At 46.5% G+C, this 18,185-nt stretch overlaps 1 protein-coding gene across 1 annotated transcript in view; it reads left to right on the top strand.

Annotated features, from left to right (window-relative positions):
- The window catches only part of ITGA1 (integrin subunit alpha 1), a 1,037,437-nt gene that overhangs the window by 190,698 nt on the left and 828,554 nt on the right, over positions 1-18,185 (top strand). The window contains exon 2 of the mRNA XM_078675060.1: positions 15,367-15,487. Within this exon, the coding sequence (XP_078531186.1) occupies positions 15,367-15,487 (121 nt within the window). The remainder of the gene's footprint in view (positions 1-15,366; positions 15,488-18,185) is intronic.

Genomic DNA, 18,185 nt, shown 5'->3' on the forward strand with positions numbered 1-18,185 from the left:
TGGATCTTTGTCATGACAGGGAATTAATTTCTTCATTTCGAGGAGTTCCATCTTTGTGATTGGAGTGTATACAAACACTCGTTGCATTTCGCCACCCGCTCCTCTGACTGGGTGGACTTCTCGTAACGGATTCTGTCTGTCTATGTAGAATGATTTACTTTCTGGGGGTGAGACATGAACGAAATGCGGGTTCAAGAACATTTTATATTTATGGCGTTGTTCTAGAATGACACTAATTAAATCGGTACCTAGACCTCTCCATCTGTACTGGAGTAACTCGTTCAGGATATCATGTAACGGGCCTGGATCAGAATGTTGACCCTCATACAGAGTAATGAGGTGCTGAATCATATACATACCCACCAGTCGCTGCTCGGCTGGGGGCATTTTCAGAAACATTTGTGCCACTATTTCGTCTGGAAAAGTGGTAGAATCAGTAATCCATCGGACTGCTGACCGAACTATTTCTTGTTCATGCATAGTACTTAACTCACTATAACCGATTCGTGATTTCAGAATGTGATCGGTAGCTTGGAATACTTGTTCTAGGGAACCTTGTTCTGGTGCTGAATGATGGGAAATTGGCTTGTGTTCTAGACGTAAATGGCGATCTGGAAATCTAGGTTTTCCTACATACGCTATTCTGGCGGTATTCTCATCGTCTTCTTCTTCAGGATCAGAGGTACTTTCTTTCTCGCTTACTTGTGCTGCTTTACGCTGTTCGTGTATCTTTATTATCTCTCTACGGATTTTCTTGTACATACTTTCCATGGCACCAATGGTATTGTGCTTTCCTTCGGCTATATTATCACTCCACTTTGTCAGAGTTTTCATTTCTTCCGGATCTTTAGACGGGTAATCTTGTTCTCTTATTAGACAGTTAATTAAAAACTTTAATATCATACGCTGGATCTCAGCTTTCCTTTGAGACATGGCATCCCTAATACTTTCTGGATCATCCCCTGTACGGATGAAACGATATATTCTGTCTAGATCTTCTTTCATATTGGGTAGGGTGACTAGATACTCGGTCACTCTCCTTACGCGTACGGAATATAAAACCATATTAAACTCGCCTGGAACTGGGTCATAGACACATTCGCCAAGGGTTTGCCTGATCTCTGCAACAGACTTATTACTTTTAGGAGTACGCTGTGATGCTTGAGCATGTAATTCGAGTGCTGATAAACGCTTGTATGGCGGCGGGGTTTGAGGAAGACCTCCTCCTGCGGCCCCTAGACTAGAATCGTCGACTGATGCTTTTCGTCCTGGCATGGTGGGTAATTGTAACGTGGGCTGGACTTGTATGGCGGGCTGACCCGGGGGGGCTGTTAAGGGCACCCCGGTGTCTGGGGGAGTAGGAATTACCTGATTTACAGGGACTGGCGGAGCGCGGACAGGATTTGCATATTCAGGGACTGTGTCGTCCAAATAGGACGAAATAAAAATATCAGCTGCGGTCGGTTTGTGACGTAGCTTGGTCGGAACTAGTGGTGGCGGGAAATTACTGGATGCCTCTGGGGTCGCTTTTGGCAAGCCCTCGGCAAGAAGAGGATACATACCCTTAATAAGGGCATGCCTCTGTCTGTCTGATTGGTCAGTTCTAACTCGTTCACCTATCTCGGTTAATTCCCTTTCTTGGGCTCGTTCTTGGGATTCTCTACTTAGTTCTGACTTTCTGATTTCTTTTTCGGTTCTTTTATGAGCTTCTTTGCGCCATAACTCGATGGCATCTTTCTGTGACTGTCTGGCTTTCTTTTTCCATAATGCTTCTTCTACTCGCATGATGCACTCGGCATCCCATGTACCCGATACGGGCCATCTATACTTTTCTTCTAACTGTTTGGTATACTCTACCCATAAATCTAGATACAATATGGCACTTATGCCATGTTTCTGATACATAAAGTGACCTGGACTGTCCCTGGGCGGGACGGGAACTGCTGCTTCCAGCAGACCCTTTCTAGTTTTTAACTGACGTAACTTGGAAAATATGGGCATGACTGGACTGTAATCTAGACACAATACAATACACAATAAACACGATACTTAATCCCCATTCATACCACGACATTGAAATACATGAAAAACATTTAAAATAACAGTTCGAACAGAATACTACCTGGAAATACTGAGAACAGAACACTTGAAATTTCTCGAGAACAGAACTGACTAGAACAGAAACTAGATGCACTGCTGAAACAGTACGAAACTTACCGGTCTCTTAAAGAGACACGTCAGGACCCGCATCCACCGAAGTGGACACTTCGTTTGTGGGACTGTGTACCACCAACCCACAGACCAGAGTCAATTTAAATTGACCCTGTCTAGATACCACCCCAGTAACGGTACTCACCGGGCAGCAAGAACGGAAGGCCTCAGACTGGACTGGACTGCTACGACGACGGACGACGAACTTCGGACTTCGGACTTCAGTTACGGGTGGACCTCCGGATACCTCGGACCTTGGACTCTCGGCTTGGGCTCTGGTCGGGACTCGCCGCGTTCCTCCACCGTCTCGTCTGGATGCTGGACCGCCTCCTCCGTCTCCTCCGTGGGCCTGAGGGATACTTGAGCAGAAATATCTGCCACTGCGCAGAAGAGTTCCGTCACGACTGCAGAGGGTCAGGGGGTCGGCGTGGCTTCACCGACGCGTGGGGAAAGGGCAAGTCCCTATTCGGGCGCCATTATGTGGTAAATAAATAAATAATACCCTATTTTTGACTAGACATATATCATAACAGATAGCTCAATAAATAAGAGTCAAGATTCGAGGTAGTAGGAGTTTTGCAGGTTTAATACAGCATAAGGACAGGAACAGGACGACCTGCATAGGAATAGGATGACAGGGCCCAGCAGCTGCTGGGGCTGGATCTGGGATGAGTGCGCTGACTTTTAATAACAATACATGAGCATATATACATAACGCAAACACATAGCATTACATTGCAGTAGGCGTAGCAGTGGGTGGAACAGAAGGCGTGACGCGTAGCAGTCGCGAGAGATAAGGGGGAAAGTAGGTGTAACTGGGCGTATACATAGACATGTGATGCAAACGTAACAGGATATGTCATGAATGGGGCGGAAACATTGGAGGGGGCTACCTAAGGAGCCGGGACCTCTAACCTGATGGTGCGCGCAAACTGGCAATGACGTGTTACTAGGAGAAGCTGGGGGCTATGAACTCTGTGCTAGGAGCAGAGACCGAAGTCTGGAGGGTCGGAGCGACATGTACCTAAACAGTATCTAGTATCTGATGTTTAGAGAACATGTTGATATAAACTAGAAGTCAGGAGGGGAAAGGCTAACTTGATTCTAAGACTGGACCATGCATTATGCTACATGTAGTGCGTGATGAAGAATATGAAATGACCATTAAATGCAGTATTTCTCTAACGTGGAGACGTGAAGGCTAGACAATGACGGAAACTATTGATGCAGTTCAGTAGCTTGGGAATGCAGAGAAGGAGGACTGAACTGATAACTGGAATCATAACATAGTCTTGGCAGACTCAGAGGCAGAGCCAAGCTGCACCGGGCACTGCGAGGCAGGAAGTAAGTGAAGGGTCGAGGATACAGGTGGGGGCTGTATCGCTCCTCAGCGAGGCTTCAGGAGACAGGAGCTGAATCTGGTGTCCGGGCCCTTTTGAGGCCTAGAAACGGGGACTTTATAATAGAATAACGTGCACACTGAGAAACGTGGCAACGTAGCTTTACATAGGCCTGATATCCGTAGTATTCACGAGGACTGGAAACTGGCATACTAGAGGTGGACACAACTGTAATTGCGTCATTAATCGGACATGGGGAGTACATATGCATATTTAATCATGCACACATAACATATGATGGACGACACGTAGGGACACAGAACATGGCAAAATTTACTTTTCCACACAATGTTCAAAGTCACTAGCCAGTGACTACCGTGGAACCAGGAAGGAACCAGGCGATGTCGGGTGCAAACAGGTGATGTCGTGAAGATTGTCTCTGCAGCCACGTGGACACGAAGAGGTCAAGGACGTCCAGGTGTCGGTCACGAGCTGTGGGGGTGTCGGCAACTTGATTGGAGCAAACAGGCCTTGGCTAAAGCAAGCCACGCAGGAAGTGATTCAAGCTTCTCACTCAGACCAGCAAGGTCAGAGCGGGTGCTCCTTTTCAGGGGAGCAAGGGCTAATCTGGAGCAACCAGACCAGCGGTGTAGTTTGTCGTTTTTGTTGCCAAGATGGCCGCTAGCCACGTGGCAAGTGGCCGGGATGGCACGTCAAGTGGCACAGTGCAAAAGGGCCTCACGCAGATCGTGGAGATGCTGGGGGGCTGATCTTCGGTGCAAGGGCTGCTCGAGGTTGGGGCTTCTCAAACCCCAAAGCACAGCATCGAGGGTGCCTCGGGTGCTGCGCAGTCAGCTTCTCGGGGGTCTTTCAAGAGGCCCGGTCCCACGTCTCTCGGTGCCTCCACGGGTCCCTTCTTTGCAGGGACTGTGGATCGGGCTGTGAGAAGTCTGGGAGTCTGGGTCTTGTCAGGCTCTGGGCTCGGGCTCCGGCGGGAGGCAGAGGCAAAGCAGACGTCGAGTTGCTGGATGGTGCCTGTGTTCACAGGGTGGCCACTCCTAGGCCACAAGGGAGATGCTCTTCAGTCTTCTGTGCAGCAGAATGTCGAAGTCCAGTCGTCTTCTTAGTTTCAAGTTGATTCAGGATGATCTGAAGTCTCAGGACACAGCTCCCACTCTTATTCGAATCTGGGGGGCCGGATCACCTACTAGGTCCCTCCTCTGGGTGGAACCAGGAAGGGGGGTGGTTACACCCCCTTTCCTTTGTCCAGTTTCGCGCCAGGACTGGGGCTGGAAGGCCCCAGCACCGGTTTGAACTGGCCTATGCACAGGGACACCTTGTGTGCCCCAGGCATGTCTGATTCTATTCAGTCCTGTCCTACCCAATACACAAAATCCTGTCTGGGGTGGTGCTAGCACCTCCCAAGGCAGGAAACCCTTTGTCCAAGCTGCCCTCGCTGGAAGGACTCCCAGCAGCAGGAGGTCAGACTTGTGTCTGTGGTGGCAGCATCCATTTTGTGATGCTGAGGCTCTGTTTAACTTTAACCGGGGTTCAGGCTAGGTACATGTCGTGTCCCTCTAGAAGAATGGTACCCCCGTCGCCAAAACTGGCGAGGGGGTAGTATTCCAATTCGTATGACACCTTACTCGACATGTTTTGATAAAGCCAAACCAAAGATAGCATTTAACCACGAGGTTCATAATGCACTTAAGAGTATATGGTATGGCAGTATCATGAAACAGCTAAAGGACATGGTTCCGAAAGCTGCAGACAGGCTCAGCTCATGCCAGAGCACTATCTCACTTATTTCCAAGCACTCTGCCTCCAGGATTGATGAGGCCTTCCATAGGAGTGGCTGATAGGAACATATGTGTCCATTTTAGGTTAGGTATAGGCATACTACACCTAAGTAAGGGGTGGTTACACCGACTTACCCCAGCTGAGTGATCAGCCAGTTGTGTCAAATATGGAGGCCAGGCCAGGGGTGGCACAATACGTGCTGCAGCCCCTGGTAGGCCTTGGAAGCACCTATGCCCTGGGTACCTGGGTACACTGTTACAGGGGCCAATAAGGTGAACCAGTTCCAATTTCGTTATGCACCTAAAGTGCATGGGTAACAATTTAGAGAGAGAACAGCAGGCTGTGGGTCTGATTAGCAGGCCCACAGCCACATTAAGTCATAAACCAGTGAAGCAAAAAGCAAAAATTTGGGGTGACCATAGGATAGCAGACCCTACTCTCCTACAGTGTTGGCAATAACTAGGTCAAGTAATGCATCGTAATACTTGATTATCATCAGTCAAGGTGGCCTGAAGTGGCATTTGTGAGCAGCATCACTTCATGTGTCATAAAGAATGTTTTGGAGAAGTTGTTTTTGTAAGAAGGTGTACCTGATGAGATTAATTTTGGGATAAAACACACAAAGACATCGTTGTATCATCCTAAAAGAAATGGCTTAGTTGAGCGTTGTAACAGGTGATAAAGGAGAACATTCAGTTGTCTTTGGTAAATGGCTTGGATTGCATGCTGGAAGTAAGGAAGTTGTTATGGCTATCCCCACTACCCCCAATGCGGATAGTAAGGTTTCACCTTCTATCTTAATGAAAGGTAGGGTGCCAGGATCTAAGCTGAACCGTGTGTGGATGCAGAATGAGATGCCTTCGAAAGAAACTTTGGAGAGTGTGAAAGAAAGGAGGGAGTTTGTTCAAAACAGGTATGTGTGGAGTGCTTCTAAAAAACAGATGGTGAGACTGGGTGATATGATTCGGGTTAGAAAGGTTAGTGTTGTTAAGGGTAACAGTTGTTTTTCTAACCCTAAGGAGATGGTGAGTGTGGGAACACATACTGTGACGTTAAATGATGGCAAGTGTTGGAACAAGTTGAATATCTCTGTATTGCGGGGGGTTGGAGCACAGGGTGTTCCTGCCATGTACGAGGCATAAGATGCTGTAGTTAGGAGGTCTTTAAGGAAGCGTACTATGCCTGTTAGGTTTCATGATTATAAAATATAGCTGTTCATTTATGCTGTATATATATGTGTTTTTGTGTAGAAATTTCTTGTTAAGGTGTTGTTGAAATGCATTCTGAGTCAGGGTTGTATGTACATTTATTTATCATTTATTCATTTATTTTATTCATCTTTTGTGGTAAGGAAAATGGGAAGATGTTTTGGGTTCTCTTTGGACCCTGGGATCATAATGGGTAGAATGTTAGAGTTTGAATGACCTGCAAGGCAGCACTTACTGTGACCTGTTGTCCTTGCCGGTCACATTACGAAAGAGTACAAGTAAAGAGGTTAATTATCCATACCCGGTCGGCGTACTTCCTTTCAAGAGCCACGCAAGTCACACACATGTATACTCCCCCAGTTGTCCAGTTTAAAAAAATTTAAACGTCTGGTAGGTTTTCCTAGGTGCCAGCTGAGCTAGAGCAATTTTGGGCAACAAAACCTAGAGAGAGCAACGCAAGTCACCCCACCATGGATTTCCCTAGGTGTATAGTTTTCAAAAATGTGCAAGTTTGCTAGGTTTCCCCGGGTGCCAGCTGAGCCAGGGCCCAAGCTCCACAGCTATTCACTTTTCAATAAAAGGGTTGCTTTTCAGTGGCCAAATGTGATGGATACATGTTGTGTTTTGAGGCATTTCCTGTCCCAGGCACTAGGTCTAAGCACACAAGTGATGTACCATTTTTATTGGAAGACTAGGGGGAATGCTGGGTGGAAAGAAGTTTGTGACTCCTCACAGATTCCAGAGTTTTCCATAACACAAATGTTTGGAAAATGTGTTTTTTAGTAAAAGTTTGAGGTTTGCAAGAGATTCTGGGTAAGAATATTCAGGTGAGAGCTATACAAGTGACCCCACCTAGGTGTATAGTTTTAAAACATGTGCAAGTTTTCTAGGTTTCCCTAGGTGCTGGCTGCGCAAGGGCCCAATATCTAAAGCTACCCACTTTGCAAAATAATGGTCAGTTTTAATATGAAAAATGGCATGTATTCATTATGTATTTTGGGTCCTTTCCTCCCACAGCCATTAGGCCTACCCGCACAAGTGAGGTATCATTATTATCAGAGGGAGAAAGCGCTAGAGGACAGAATTACACAATACTTCAGGGAAAACGATGGCACCACGGCCACCAGAGCGATGGAGTGGAACGCCTTCAAGGTTGTCGTTAGGGGTCACTGTATCGGGAAGTATGCAGGGGCCCGCAAAACGTTATTAGACGATTTGGATAAGGCAGAGAGAGCATTGCGGAAAGCTGAGTTGGCGCGCCCTAAACATCCTGAGCTACAGGAAGCTGTTGGTGAGGCCAAGGAAGCAGTGGAGGTCGAAATGGAGCGGCTCCGGAGCTTCGACCATAAAATTTACCTGACGAGGGCGCACGCCGAGGGGGACAAGGCAGGGACGATGCTTGCTTGGTTGGCTAACCAAACTAGACATAGCCACCCGATCTTGGCCATTGAAGAAGAAGGGGGTCGTATATGTAATACCCAAACAGGGATCCTGGATAACCTCCGGTCATATTATGAAACGCTTTACGAAAGCGGATTGGAAGGACGAGAATGTGAGATCGACACCTTTTTGGAGGGACTGCAATTACCGCAGTTAGATCAGGAACAGTCAGATGACCTGGGTAGGGATATTACGCAGGGGGAGATAGGGAGCGTGGTGAAGCAGATGGCTCGAGAAAAAAAACCCGGGCTTGGACGGATAGCCCATAGAATTTTACAGCAAATACTTGGAGCAACTAGCTCCGAGGCTCCAGGTGGTTTACAACGAAGCTAAGTCTAGGGGACAGCTGCCTACATCCATGTGCGAAGCCTTGATGATCCCCTTACTGAAGCCAGGGAGGGAGATGACCAAGCTAGCCTCTTATCGCCCGCTGTCCATGTTGACAACGGACTACAAAATCCTGAGTACAATACTTGCCACTAGACTGTTGAACCACAAAACGGAGTTGATTCACAGTGATCAATCTGGCTTCATCCCCACGCGGAACACTACCATCAATGTCCGCCGACTGATACGGCTAATGGGTGACCCGATGCTAGAGACGCGAATGCCCTTAGTATTATCAGTTGATATCGAAAAGGCGTTTGACAGTTTCGAATGGGGTTATCTCTATAGGGTCATGAAGCGCTTCAGCCTTGGCGATAATTATATAGGTTGGATCAAAGTACTATACACGTCCGCAACGGCACGAGTCCGGATAGGCTCCCTAATATCGCACCAGTACCAAGTGTGCCACGGTACTAGGCAGGGGTGTTCGCTATCCCCCCTGCTGTTTGCCTTAGCAATAGAGCCAGTTGTGGCAGAAGCACGGACGGGACGTCATTACAGGGACCTAGTCTGTAGGGGAAACCCGCATGCTATTTCGCTGTATGCGGATGACCTGTTAATATTTCTAGAGGATGCCAGTGAGGCGCTGGAGGGTGCAGAGAGACTTCTCGACCTTTTTGGAAAGCTATCAGGCCTAAAAGTAAATTGGTCTAAATCCTGCTTATTCCCATAGCGACATGGAGAGAAGCGAGCTGCCAATCGTCCGTTACTCAACTGGGAACCTACCTGTTTGAAATATCTAGGAGTATATGTGTACCACAAGGCGGCGGATATGCTAGAGGGCAATGTGGGCCGTTGTATCCGGGCACTGAAAGGGAGTATGTCCTTTTGGGCCACCCTTCCGCTCTCGGTGAGAGGCCGCATCTCCTTTGTGAAAATGATAGCTCTACCGCGCCTCCTCTACTACTTCCGTACGCTACCGGTGTGGATTCCTGGCTCTATATTTCAGCAGTTGCGATCATTGCTGATATCGTTCCTGTGGGGCACGGGCAGACGCAGAATAGCGTTAGATACGTTGATCCGGCCTAAGGATGAGGGGGGCATGGTAGTTCTGGATTTTGAGTTCTACTACCTAGCGGCTCAATTACAAGTCTTTACGCAGGAGGTGGCGAGGGTGTATCGGGGCCCGGAGCGGGAGAGGGACGGAGGTACCCCCCCCCGACATGTGCTTGCGTACATTACGCTACAGCAGAAGCTCATCCTCAAAGACTTGTCCCTAGAAGAGCAGACGTTCAGGCTCTGCTGGAATCGTGCACGGCGGAGAGCGGGAGTGCGGCGTATGTATGCACCCAAGATACCGCTGGGAATGGTGACAGCGCTCCCACACGGCGGCGACTGGTCGCGATTGCAGGGGTGGGAAGATGCGGGGTTACAAATGCTGGGTGGCCTGTACGAAGACGGGACATTACTTTCATACCAGATCTTGCAAGACCGATAGGAGACTACCTGATGCACGCTGCTGTGGCCAGGGCTATACAGGCACACTGGGGGGAGGGACTGCTAGAGCCCGCCACATCCACGGCCTGCCAATACACCATGTTGGCAGCTGGTACATATAAGGCAGTGACGTGCCTCTATTCTAGAATGCTGCGAGAACCTTTAAAACCTCTGACAACACTGAAGGCCAAATGGGAACTAGACCTCCAGATGGAGATCCCTGACACAACGTGGGCGCAACTACTAAGACGGGCAAGGAAGAGCACGAGGAACGCACGCTTCCAATTGATACATTTTTATATTCTCCACAGAGCCTACCTTACACCAGGGAAAATCGGAAAATATTTTGTGGTGGAAACTGCGGCTTGCCCCAGATGTAACACAGCAGAGGCTGACTTAGGGCATATGTTATGGGACTGTCCGCACTTACGAGACTATTGGCAGGAGATTGGCGAGACATTGAACAACGCAACAGACAGGGAACTACAATACACAAAGGCGGTTCGGAGTGCTGCATTGGTTTCCGCACACACCCAAGAATAGGATCACAAGTAAGTTTATAGATATGGGACTGATACTGGCTAAGAGGGAAATAACCAGAAATTGGAAATCAAAAAAGGGGCCCACGCACAAAAGATGGCTCAATGAGTGTCTCAAATTGGCGGCGAGCAAAAGTACTCTCAGATACCAATTGGCTCGCCGCAAACCTGACGATAGGGCATTGGAAGCGGCAGCAGCATGGGAGGCGCTAGTGCAGGCACTACGAGATAGTACGCTGGAGAAGGAGGAAGGAACTGAGGATCCCACTGACACAACAGGGGCACTTTCTTTGGGCATCCTGGATCACTCCTGACAGAGTCCATAAACACACACTAACAGCGAGTCCAGGCGTAGGTGCAGTCGCTGGGAAATGAGGGGGGGGGGTTTGTGGAGTTTGGAAGTTGGGGGGGAGGAGGTGTTTGGGGGGAGGGGTGAAAAGAGTAAAAGCAGTTTGAAGAAGCCTTGCATGGGGAATTGAAGGTGTTCAAGGGTTGCTGCGAGGGGTGATTCATAATTTGACGCCGCCCGACCCCCGGGTTGTGGGCTTATAGGCCGTGTATACGAATTACCCAAATAGGAAAGAAGTATTGATAATGACCATGCAAAACGCTCATAAGTGTAAGGTGTATATATGATTTAGCTCTGCAATAAAAACGGTTTTACAAAAAAAAAACATTATTATCAGAGGACATGTGGAAGCATAAAATACTGGAATTTTTGTTATTAACAATTGGATTTCGCTGCATTTGTGCTTTCTAAATTGAAGCCAGTGTGTAAGAAACAAAAAATTTTTTTAAATTCCCTCTAAATCCTATGCTAATACAGGTACCCACAAATTCAGAGATGTACAAATAACCCCTGCTTCTAAATGCACCATCTTGTGACCATTTCAGAAATACATAGGTGTCCTTAGTACCTATTCTGCACTCTACATATTTTATCATATGAATTGGTCTATACTCGGTACACAATGAAAAAACATTATGTGGTGGAGGTCAGTTGTTTGCTCTGCTTACCTTGAGTTCTTGGACAACCTCCAAAGCCTATATATCTCCACAACTAGAAGCGTCTAGTGGACGTAGTGGCATATTGCTTTTGTAAAATGGCAATTGTGATGTAAAATTACAGATGATAACTTTGTCAAAAATGGCCTTTCTTCCTATTCATTTTCAATATTTATTTATTTCAACAGTTAGGTTTTTGGTAAAAACGTTGAGGGATCTACACATACAACTGCTTGCTGAATTTTGAATTTTGTTCACTTTTTAGAACTCTATAGCTTTTCTGTTTCCAATTTTTCAGCATTTACCACTCTTTATAAATCTTGAATAATTGATTGATTTTGCCGTAAAGACTCAAAATGTAACTAAATTTAACCTATTTTCTCGATCCTCTCTAAGGGAATCCACAAACCCTGGGTAACTTTAGAATCCCCGGGCTGTTTGAAAAACAGGTCGCAAATCTGGAGTGGATACATTATGTGAAAAAAAAGGTATGGAGCCCTAAGAGCAACCTACCCCAAGTAGCCAAACAAGGGCTCAGCATGGAGGGGAGGCCCAGTGGTTAGGTGTTTAATCAAGTCTTCAACAGTCTGTTGCTCAACACAATGACAGAGTTTATACTTTAGATAAAGGAATAGATAATTTTCAATGTGTAATTAATCTTGCAGCATACCTAATTTGGCACTGTCCTCAGGGTTTCCAATCCACCTTAGCTCAATTTTGTCTGGATTCAGAAAGAACCACTTATATTGCATTCCCTCCAACGTGACCTCAAAGCATCCACCAAGAACTGCTTTGTCATTGTGAATGCTACCAGAGATGGGTACAGTAGTCTACTGCAATTTAGTTAGGAACGATACCTAATTCCTCATCTTTGGGGCAGCTCTCACAAAAGATTCCCCATTGACCCTTTTGTAGGTACCATGATGTTTACTTCCAGAACACACAGGACTGACCACTACTAGTACTAATGCGTGCCAGCTGTGCCTGCAGATGTGACCATAGATATGCTGAGTGCAGCTCACGATTTCGAGTTTGTGCAAGGTCCAATCAACATGCTGAGCCTTCTCTGGCCTCTTTCTTTGTGCTGGGAGTCAATGTTTTTCTTGCCCAGTTGTGCCTACCATTCTCATCCTATCTTATGAAGGCCTGTGAAAAACTCTTGCTAACAGTATGTGTGTTTTTGCTTTGGCTCAGCACTTCAGCTTGAAAGGCCAAAACGTCCCACCACTGGCCGTTTTTGATACAAGCTCCCCTCATAGATCTCTGAAAGGTGTCGTTTTTACCAAGGCTGGGAACAATTCTGGAAGTCTGGAGAGATAACTTCTTCTCTAGCTTTCCTGAAAAAAGAGAAGTTTGACCTATCCAGAACATGGAGAATTGCTGTCACTCATCAATACGATCATAAGTAAGTCCCAGCTGACTGAAACCTGTATAGAGGGCAGCTCAAGGTAAAGAGCTCTCTAAGATCCCTGAGGACATTAGAACCCAGCCATGCTGACCTGAAGTCATCTACGTTGCAAAAGAACTGATGGCCTGTAAAGGTTTATCCACTAATGTGAATGTCCACTCACATTAGTGTCCATCCACTAATGTTGAGGCCGAATAGTCTTGACAAACCCTTTTTCTTTCCCTGACATGGTAGGAGCTAATTGCACCCCTATTCTAGCCCGGCAGGTCCACAGTTTTCCTATTCTCTGTAGGCTTCAGAGTAGTGTCCCACTTTGGGAGACAGGTCACTCTGGTTCTGCAACTGCTTGATTATTTTTTCTTGCCTTTATAGCTGGAGCACTTTCCAGATATTTCCAGAAGTGAGAAAGATCAAGTGAAGGATAGTTCAAAATATTAGAGGTGCATAATTTTATATACAATTTTTGAAATTTGAGATTTCTTGTTCAAGTTGGTACTTTCAAGAGCAAAACTGAGAGCCATGCTATTTGCACAGTATTCTGTGCATATGTTTTGTTATGAATATACATATACCTATACATCTCATATGTGGTTTTCTGTAAGACGTACAACTGTTGCATCTTTTCTTGAAATATCAGACAAGGCCAAAATAGTGTTTACCTTACAGTGAGTACTCCAGATGTGAAGACCTAGCAAGAAGGCTGATTAATATATGGAAAGTTTATGGTTATCTGTAAGGCATTTACATATTCCCAGATAAGGGGGTCGACCACTGTATACAAGAATTGGTTTTGTTAAATTAATTTCAAGTATGAGTGTATTATCTATCTATTAGTGCACTATCTGTCTCTCCATTGGTGGCAGATATTTTGTTAGGTAGGCATTGATCTATTCTTGGGGTATTTTCTTTTCAGCTTTATTTCATTGGCTATTGGTTGTGTGGTTGCATGCGTTGCACTTAACTGGAAATGAAGTCTGTTTGAATGACTGCCTCTGAACCCCCAGCAACCTAAGGGTAAGGGTAAAGGTTTGACTTATAGAATATAGAATATCCTTGAATTGTATTGAAGGATTTATAAGAATAGTCCTTTCTCAAATAATACCATACCACTCTTTAGGTTGTGTATAAGTACATTGTGATTGACTACTTCCTATATTGGTGAAAATGTAAGAAGAACCAGAAAACAGGCTTAACCATTTATAACTGTCTACAGGAACGGCCAATACAACCTATAAAACCTTCTAAACAGGATCTGAACGATCATATGTGAAGGGAAGGCAGGTACATCCATTGCTACCTGCAGGAGGCAGCAACGTGTGTTATACGGAAGCTGGGAGCTCCAACAAAGCCCTTTTGTTGAGCGGTCATAAAAAGTAAACATTATTTTTCCCCATAGCAGCGGCAACCGTCACACTATTACTGATTGTGATGGTACAGATCGATGCTAAGAGAAATGAAAGATACAGCAGTTGTTGACACCTTGACAGTGCATGGTGCAAAAGTAAAAAAAAGGCTTCGACTTGAGAATGAGCTCTGGAAAGCAGACTTCCCAAAATATAGGCTAACCCAAATCGGTTAAGAAGGTTTTGCTGTAATTTGGCCCACGCTTTCTATGCACCCGTAGGTGCGATCAGTAGCTATCATCCAAATTTCAGGACTACCCCTTGGAGCAGCATTTGAAGTGAATGCTTTCACAATTGACAAATGAATGATAACTAAAGATAGCATAACATATCTATGTTCAGTAATGTTGGTAATTCTGCAGAATTGGTCCTTCCTGGTCCAGAATTTTGAAACCATGATGTAGAATAATCTAGAGATAACACGTTTTGATTCTTTTTTTACAAAATATGCATGTATTTGGACAAACGTTGCTGAATGTGGAGTTCACTTGATAAAAATTGGTGTCAGCAGACCCACTTCTATCTTATAGTGAGAACTCCATGAGAAGGGGCTCATTTTCTGATCCAGAATGAACTGAAGTCTGGGAGAATGAGTGAAGTTGTTGGTTTGAGTATAATGATACATTTCTTTGTTTAAGCTTAAAGTTTATTTGAAAGAAAAATATATATTTGCATACATAAGAAGTACTATCATAAACAAATAATCATATAATATGCATTTTAAAAATAAATGATACATTTCTGCACCAATAGTTGTTCAAAGAACATGTGATTAGGAGGTCCCAGGAATTGGATATGTGACCAAACTACCCAATTTTCAAGATTTTACTATTCAGATCGGGGTAGCCACCATAATGGATGCTACAGGAAGTCTCACCACTAGTCATTTCAATGCAAACAATTGGGGCAAGGAATCATTATTTGACTAAGATCTTCCTTCATAATAAAAAAAAGCTCCTCTCCAACCTCTACTACCCCTGTCACCAAGTAAAATAGGATATCAACTAGTCTGTGATGCGCCAGGAACGTCGGGGTTTGTCCAGGCTCCTTTTCTGACAAGAAGGCTGTTAATTGTATAACTTAATTGTATAACTTCGATTCTGTATTTTGTGTGCATTTGCAAATTTGTGAAATGTATATCACATCTAAATAATCTGAATATTTGAACAATTTTGTTTCCTTTTGCAGCTTTGATACAACATGCTCTTTCATTCAATGTTGATGTGAAAAATGCATTGACCTTCAGTGGACCAGTAGAGGACATGTTTGGATATACAGTTCAACAATATGAAAATGAAGAAGGAAAATGGTGAGTGCTCATGGTTAATGCATTACAACTTGTTGATAGTGTTGCTTCCTGTTTATGTTATTTTAATGTTATTGTTATAAAAAAAAAGGTTAAATATACTATGTTAGTTTGGAAAGATGGCACACTAGTTACATATTTTCTTCAATTAGACAAGCATTATTATGCACATGAATTTGCCATTTTGCCACATATGAGCAGTGCTTAATTTGATTTGAGTCTGTGGTTGCAGGTGGGGTCCACCATCACCTTCTTTTTGGGGCTGACACTTATTTTCCTCATCAGACTTTGACACAGAGCAAAAGAGGAATAAACACAAGGGGGAAAGAAGAATAAAGTAAAAGATGGTAATATTGCAACAAAAGGAGAAAGCAGAATTCTGCAAGAGCGAGATAAATGGACAAGGAGCATCTCGTTGTGGATTAATACGACTTCTGGCCCTACTTAATGCTCGCCACTTGCGCGCAGCGGTGACGCGCAGCGGGAGCGCCGGACTCGCGCCGGAGTCAAGCCAGAGTCCTGCCCGTCTGCGCCCGTCAGCGTCCCGGGAGCAGGCGGTGCGGCGGGTGGGACTCTACCACCAGGGATGTGTCCCCCTGTGACCCCCGTCTTGTGCTATTCCCCTAGCGAACTTCGCACTTTTTATCCCCATGGCTCGGGCTGTCGCACTGTGTTCCCTGGTCGTCATCATGGGAAATCCCGCTGCCCGGGCTGTGGCTGGTGCCCGACCCGCTCGCTCACCTCACGGCCGAGCAATAACACCTCCAGGATGGGCTTCGGATGCATGCTATTAAACACCAGGTCAGCATGCAAACATGCGCAGGACATCTATGAGCTTCTCGATATAGAGAAGCCACTATGCCTCATGCTTACTGAGACATGGTGGGCAGACTCTTCTAACCCTGACGTCGCTATGGCAATCCCGCCTGATTATAACATCTTTAGAAAGGATAGAGCCAAGGGAAGGGGAGGTGGAGTGGCGCTTGTGGTCCGGAAAGGAACCCCCTGTGCGATCCTGCCAGCTATTGACATCCGAGGCTCTGAGACCCTAGCCTTCTCTATCACTCTATCGCCCCATCAATCCTTTAAGGGACTGCTCATATACAGGCCACCTGGTGCTCCCGGCACCTTCTTTGAAGATCTGGACTCGGTGCTGGTGGAGTTGGCCCTGAAAGCTGAACATTTTATCGTGGCAGGCGATCTCAACTTTCGGTTGGATGATCCTTCCGATCCGGCTGCCACCAAACTCTCTGAGGCGCTGACCCCTCTGGGACTTATCCCTTACCTTCAGGAGCCTACGCACGAGAAGGGGCACACCCTTGACCAAGTTTTCTCGTCTGTCCCTCTCGAGGGTATAGAGGTTACTCCTGTCCTTTGGTCAGACCACTTTCTTGCCAAATTTGTGATCAAGGGCATAGTGAAGTCAGTGCCTATCCTGGCACATCAACAGGGTCGTGTCCATAGGGCATTCCACCGAGTAACCCCAGAGATGCTGGCTCAAGCAGCTGTGGTCCATCCCTGCCTCCTCTCAGGCGATCTAGACAGGGATTTGCAGACTATGCAGGACTGGTTTTTGGACAGGCTAAACGATCTTGCCCCGGAAGTAACATCTCGCCCGACACCGAAACGGGTCTCCGCGCCTTGGTTTACCGCTGCACTGTCGGCTACGCGGCAGCAGTGCAAGGTAGCCGAAAGAGCTTGGCGGGCACAATATGACACTGTTGCCAAGTTGACCTACAAAACGGCGGTTAAGGCTTATCACCGGGACATTCGCCTGGAGAAAAAAGCTTATTTAGCCAGGAGAATTGACGCCGCCTCCAACTCCTGCAGGGAGATTTTCTCCATCGTGAGAGAATTCACCTCCCCCTGGTCTAACACCTCGGACCAAAAACCATCCGGTACCTGGGCTACGGACCTTGCTGACTTCTTTACGAGCAAGATCCAACGCATCCAGGAGTCATTCCTGGTACCAGTGTCGGTGGGCCAGACTGAACTGGACATCATCACACCGCCACAGGCCGGGCCAGGGGTGACGCTGAGTGTGTTTCCTCCAATCTCTGCTCCGGACTCGCTGGCTCTAATGGGCAATTTAAAATCAGGTTCTCCCCTCGACCCATGCCCTGCTAAATTTTTAGCGAAAGTAGCGGAGGTGATTAACCCGCTGGCCAATCCGCTTTTGAATCTTTCGTTGAGGCTGGGTGTGGTCCCGCAAACCTGGAAACAGGCGATGGTGATTCCCTTGCTCAAAAAACCTGGCCTAGACCCGAAGGCCCCAGTTAATTATAGGCCCATCTCTTTGCTGCCGGCCCTCACGAAGATTCTGGAGAAGCACGTTCAAGGCGTGCTCTCCAATTTTCTTGAATCTAATGAGATCCTGCACGCCACCCAATCGGGCTTTCGTCCCCATCTTAGCACTGAGACAGCGCTCCTGGAGGTTTCGGAAACCATTAAAGGTGTTCTGGACTCTGGGGGCAAAGTCATGCTGGTGATGTTAGACCTGTCGGCGGCTTTCGACACCGTTCCCCATGCTGGTCTTCTCGCAAGACTTCGCGAGATAGGCATACGGGGGACGGTGTTCAACTGGTTTTCTTCCTTTCTTGCCGGCTGCCGGCAAACGATCTGGGCCCCGCCTGATTCCGCCGTGATGCCGCCTCTGGGAGTCGGGGTCCCTCAGGGCTCCATTTTGAGCCCGACCCTCTTT

Source organism: Lissotriton helveticus, chromosome 2_1, assembly GCF_964261635.1.
Source record: "Lissotriton helveticus chromosome 2_1, aLisHel1.1, whole genome shotgun sequence".
Lineage (NCBI taxonomy): Eukaryota > Metazoa > Chordata > Amphibia > Caudata > Salamandridae > Lissotriton > Lissotriton helveticus.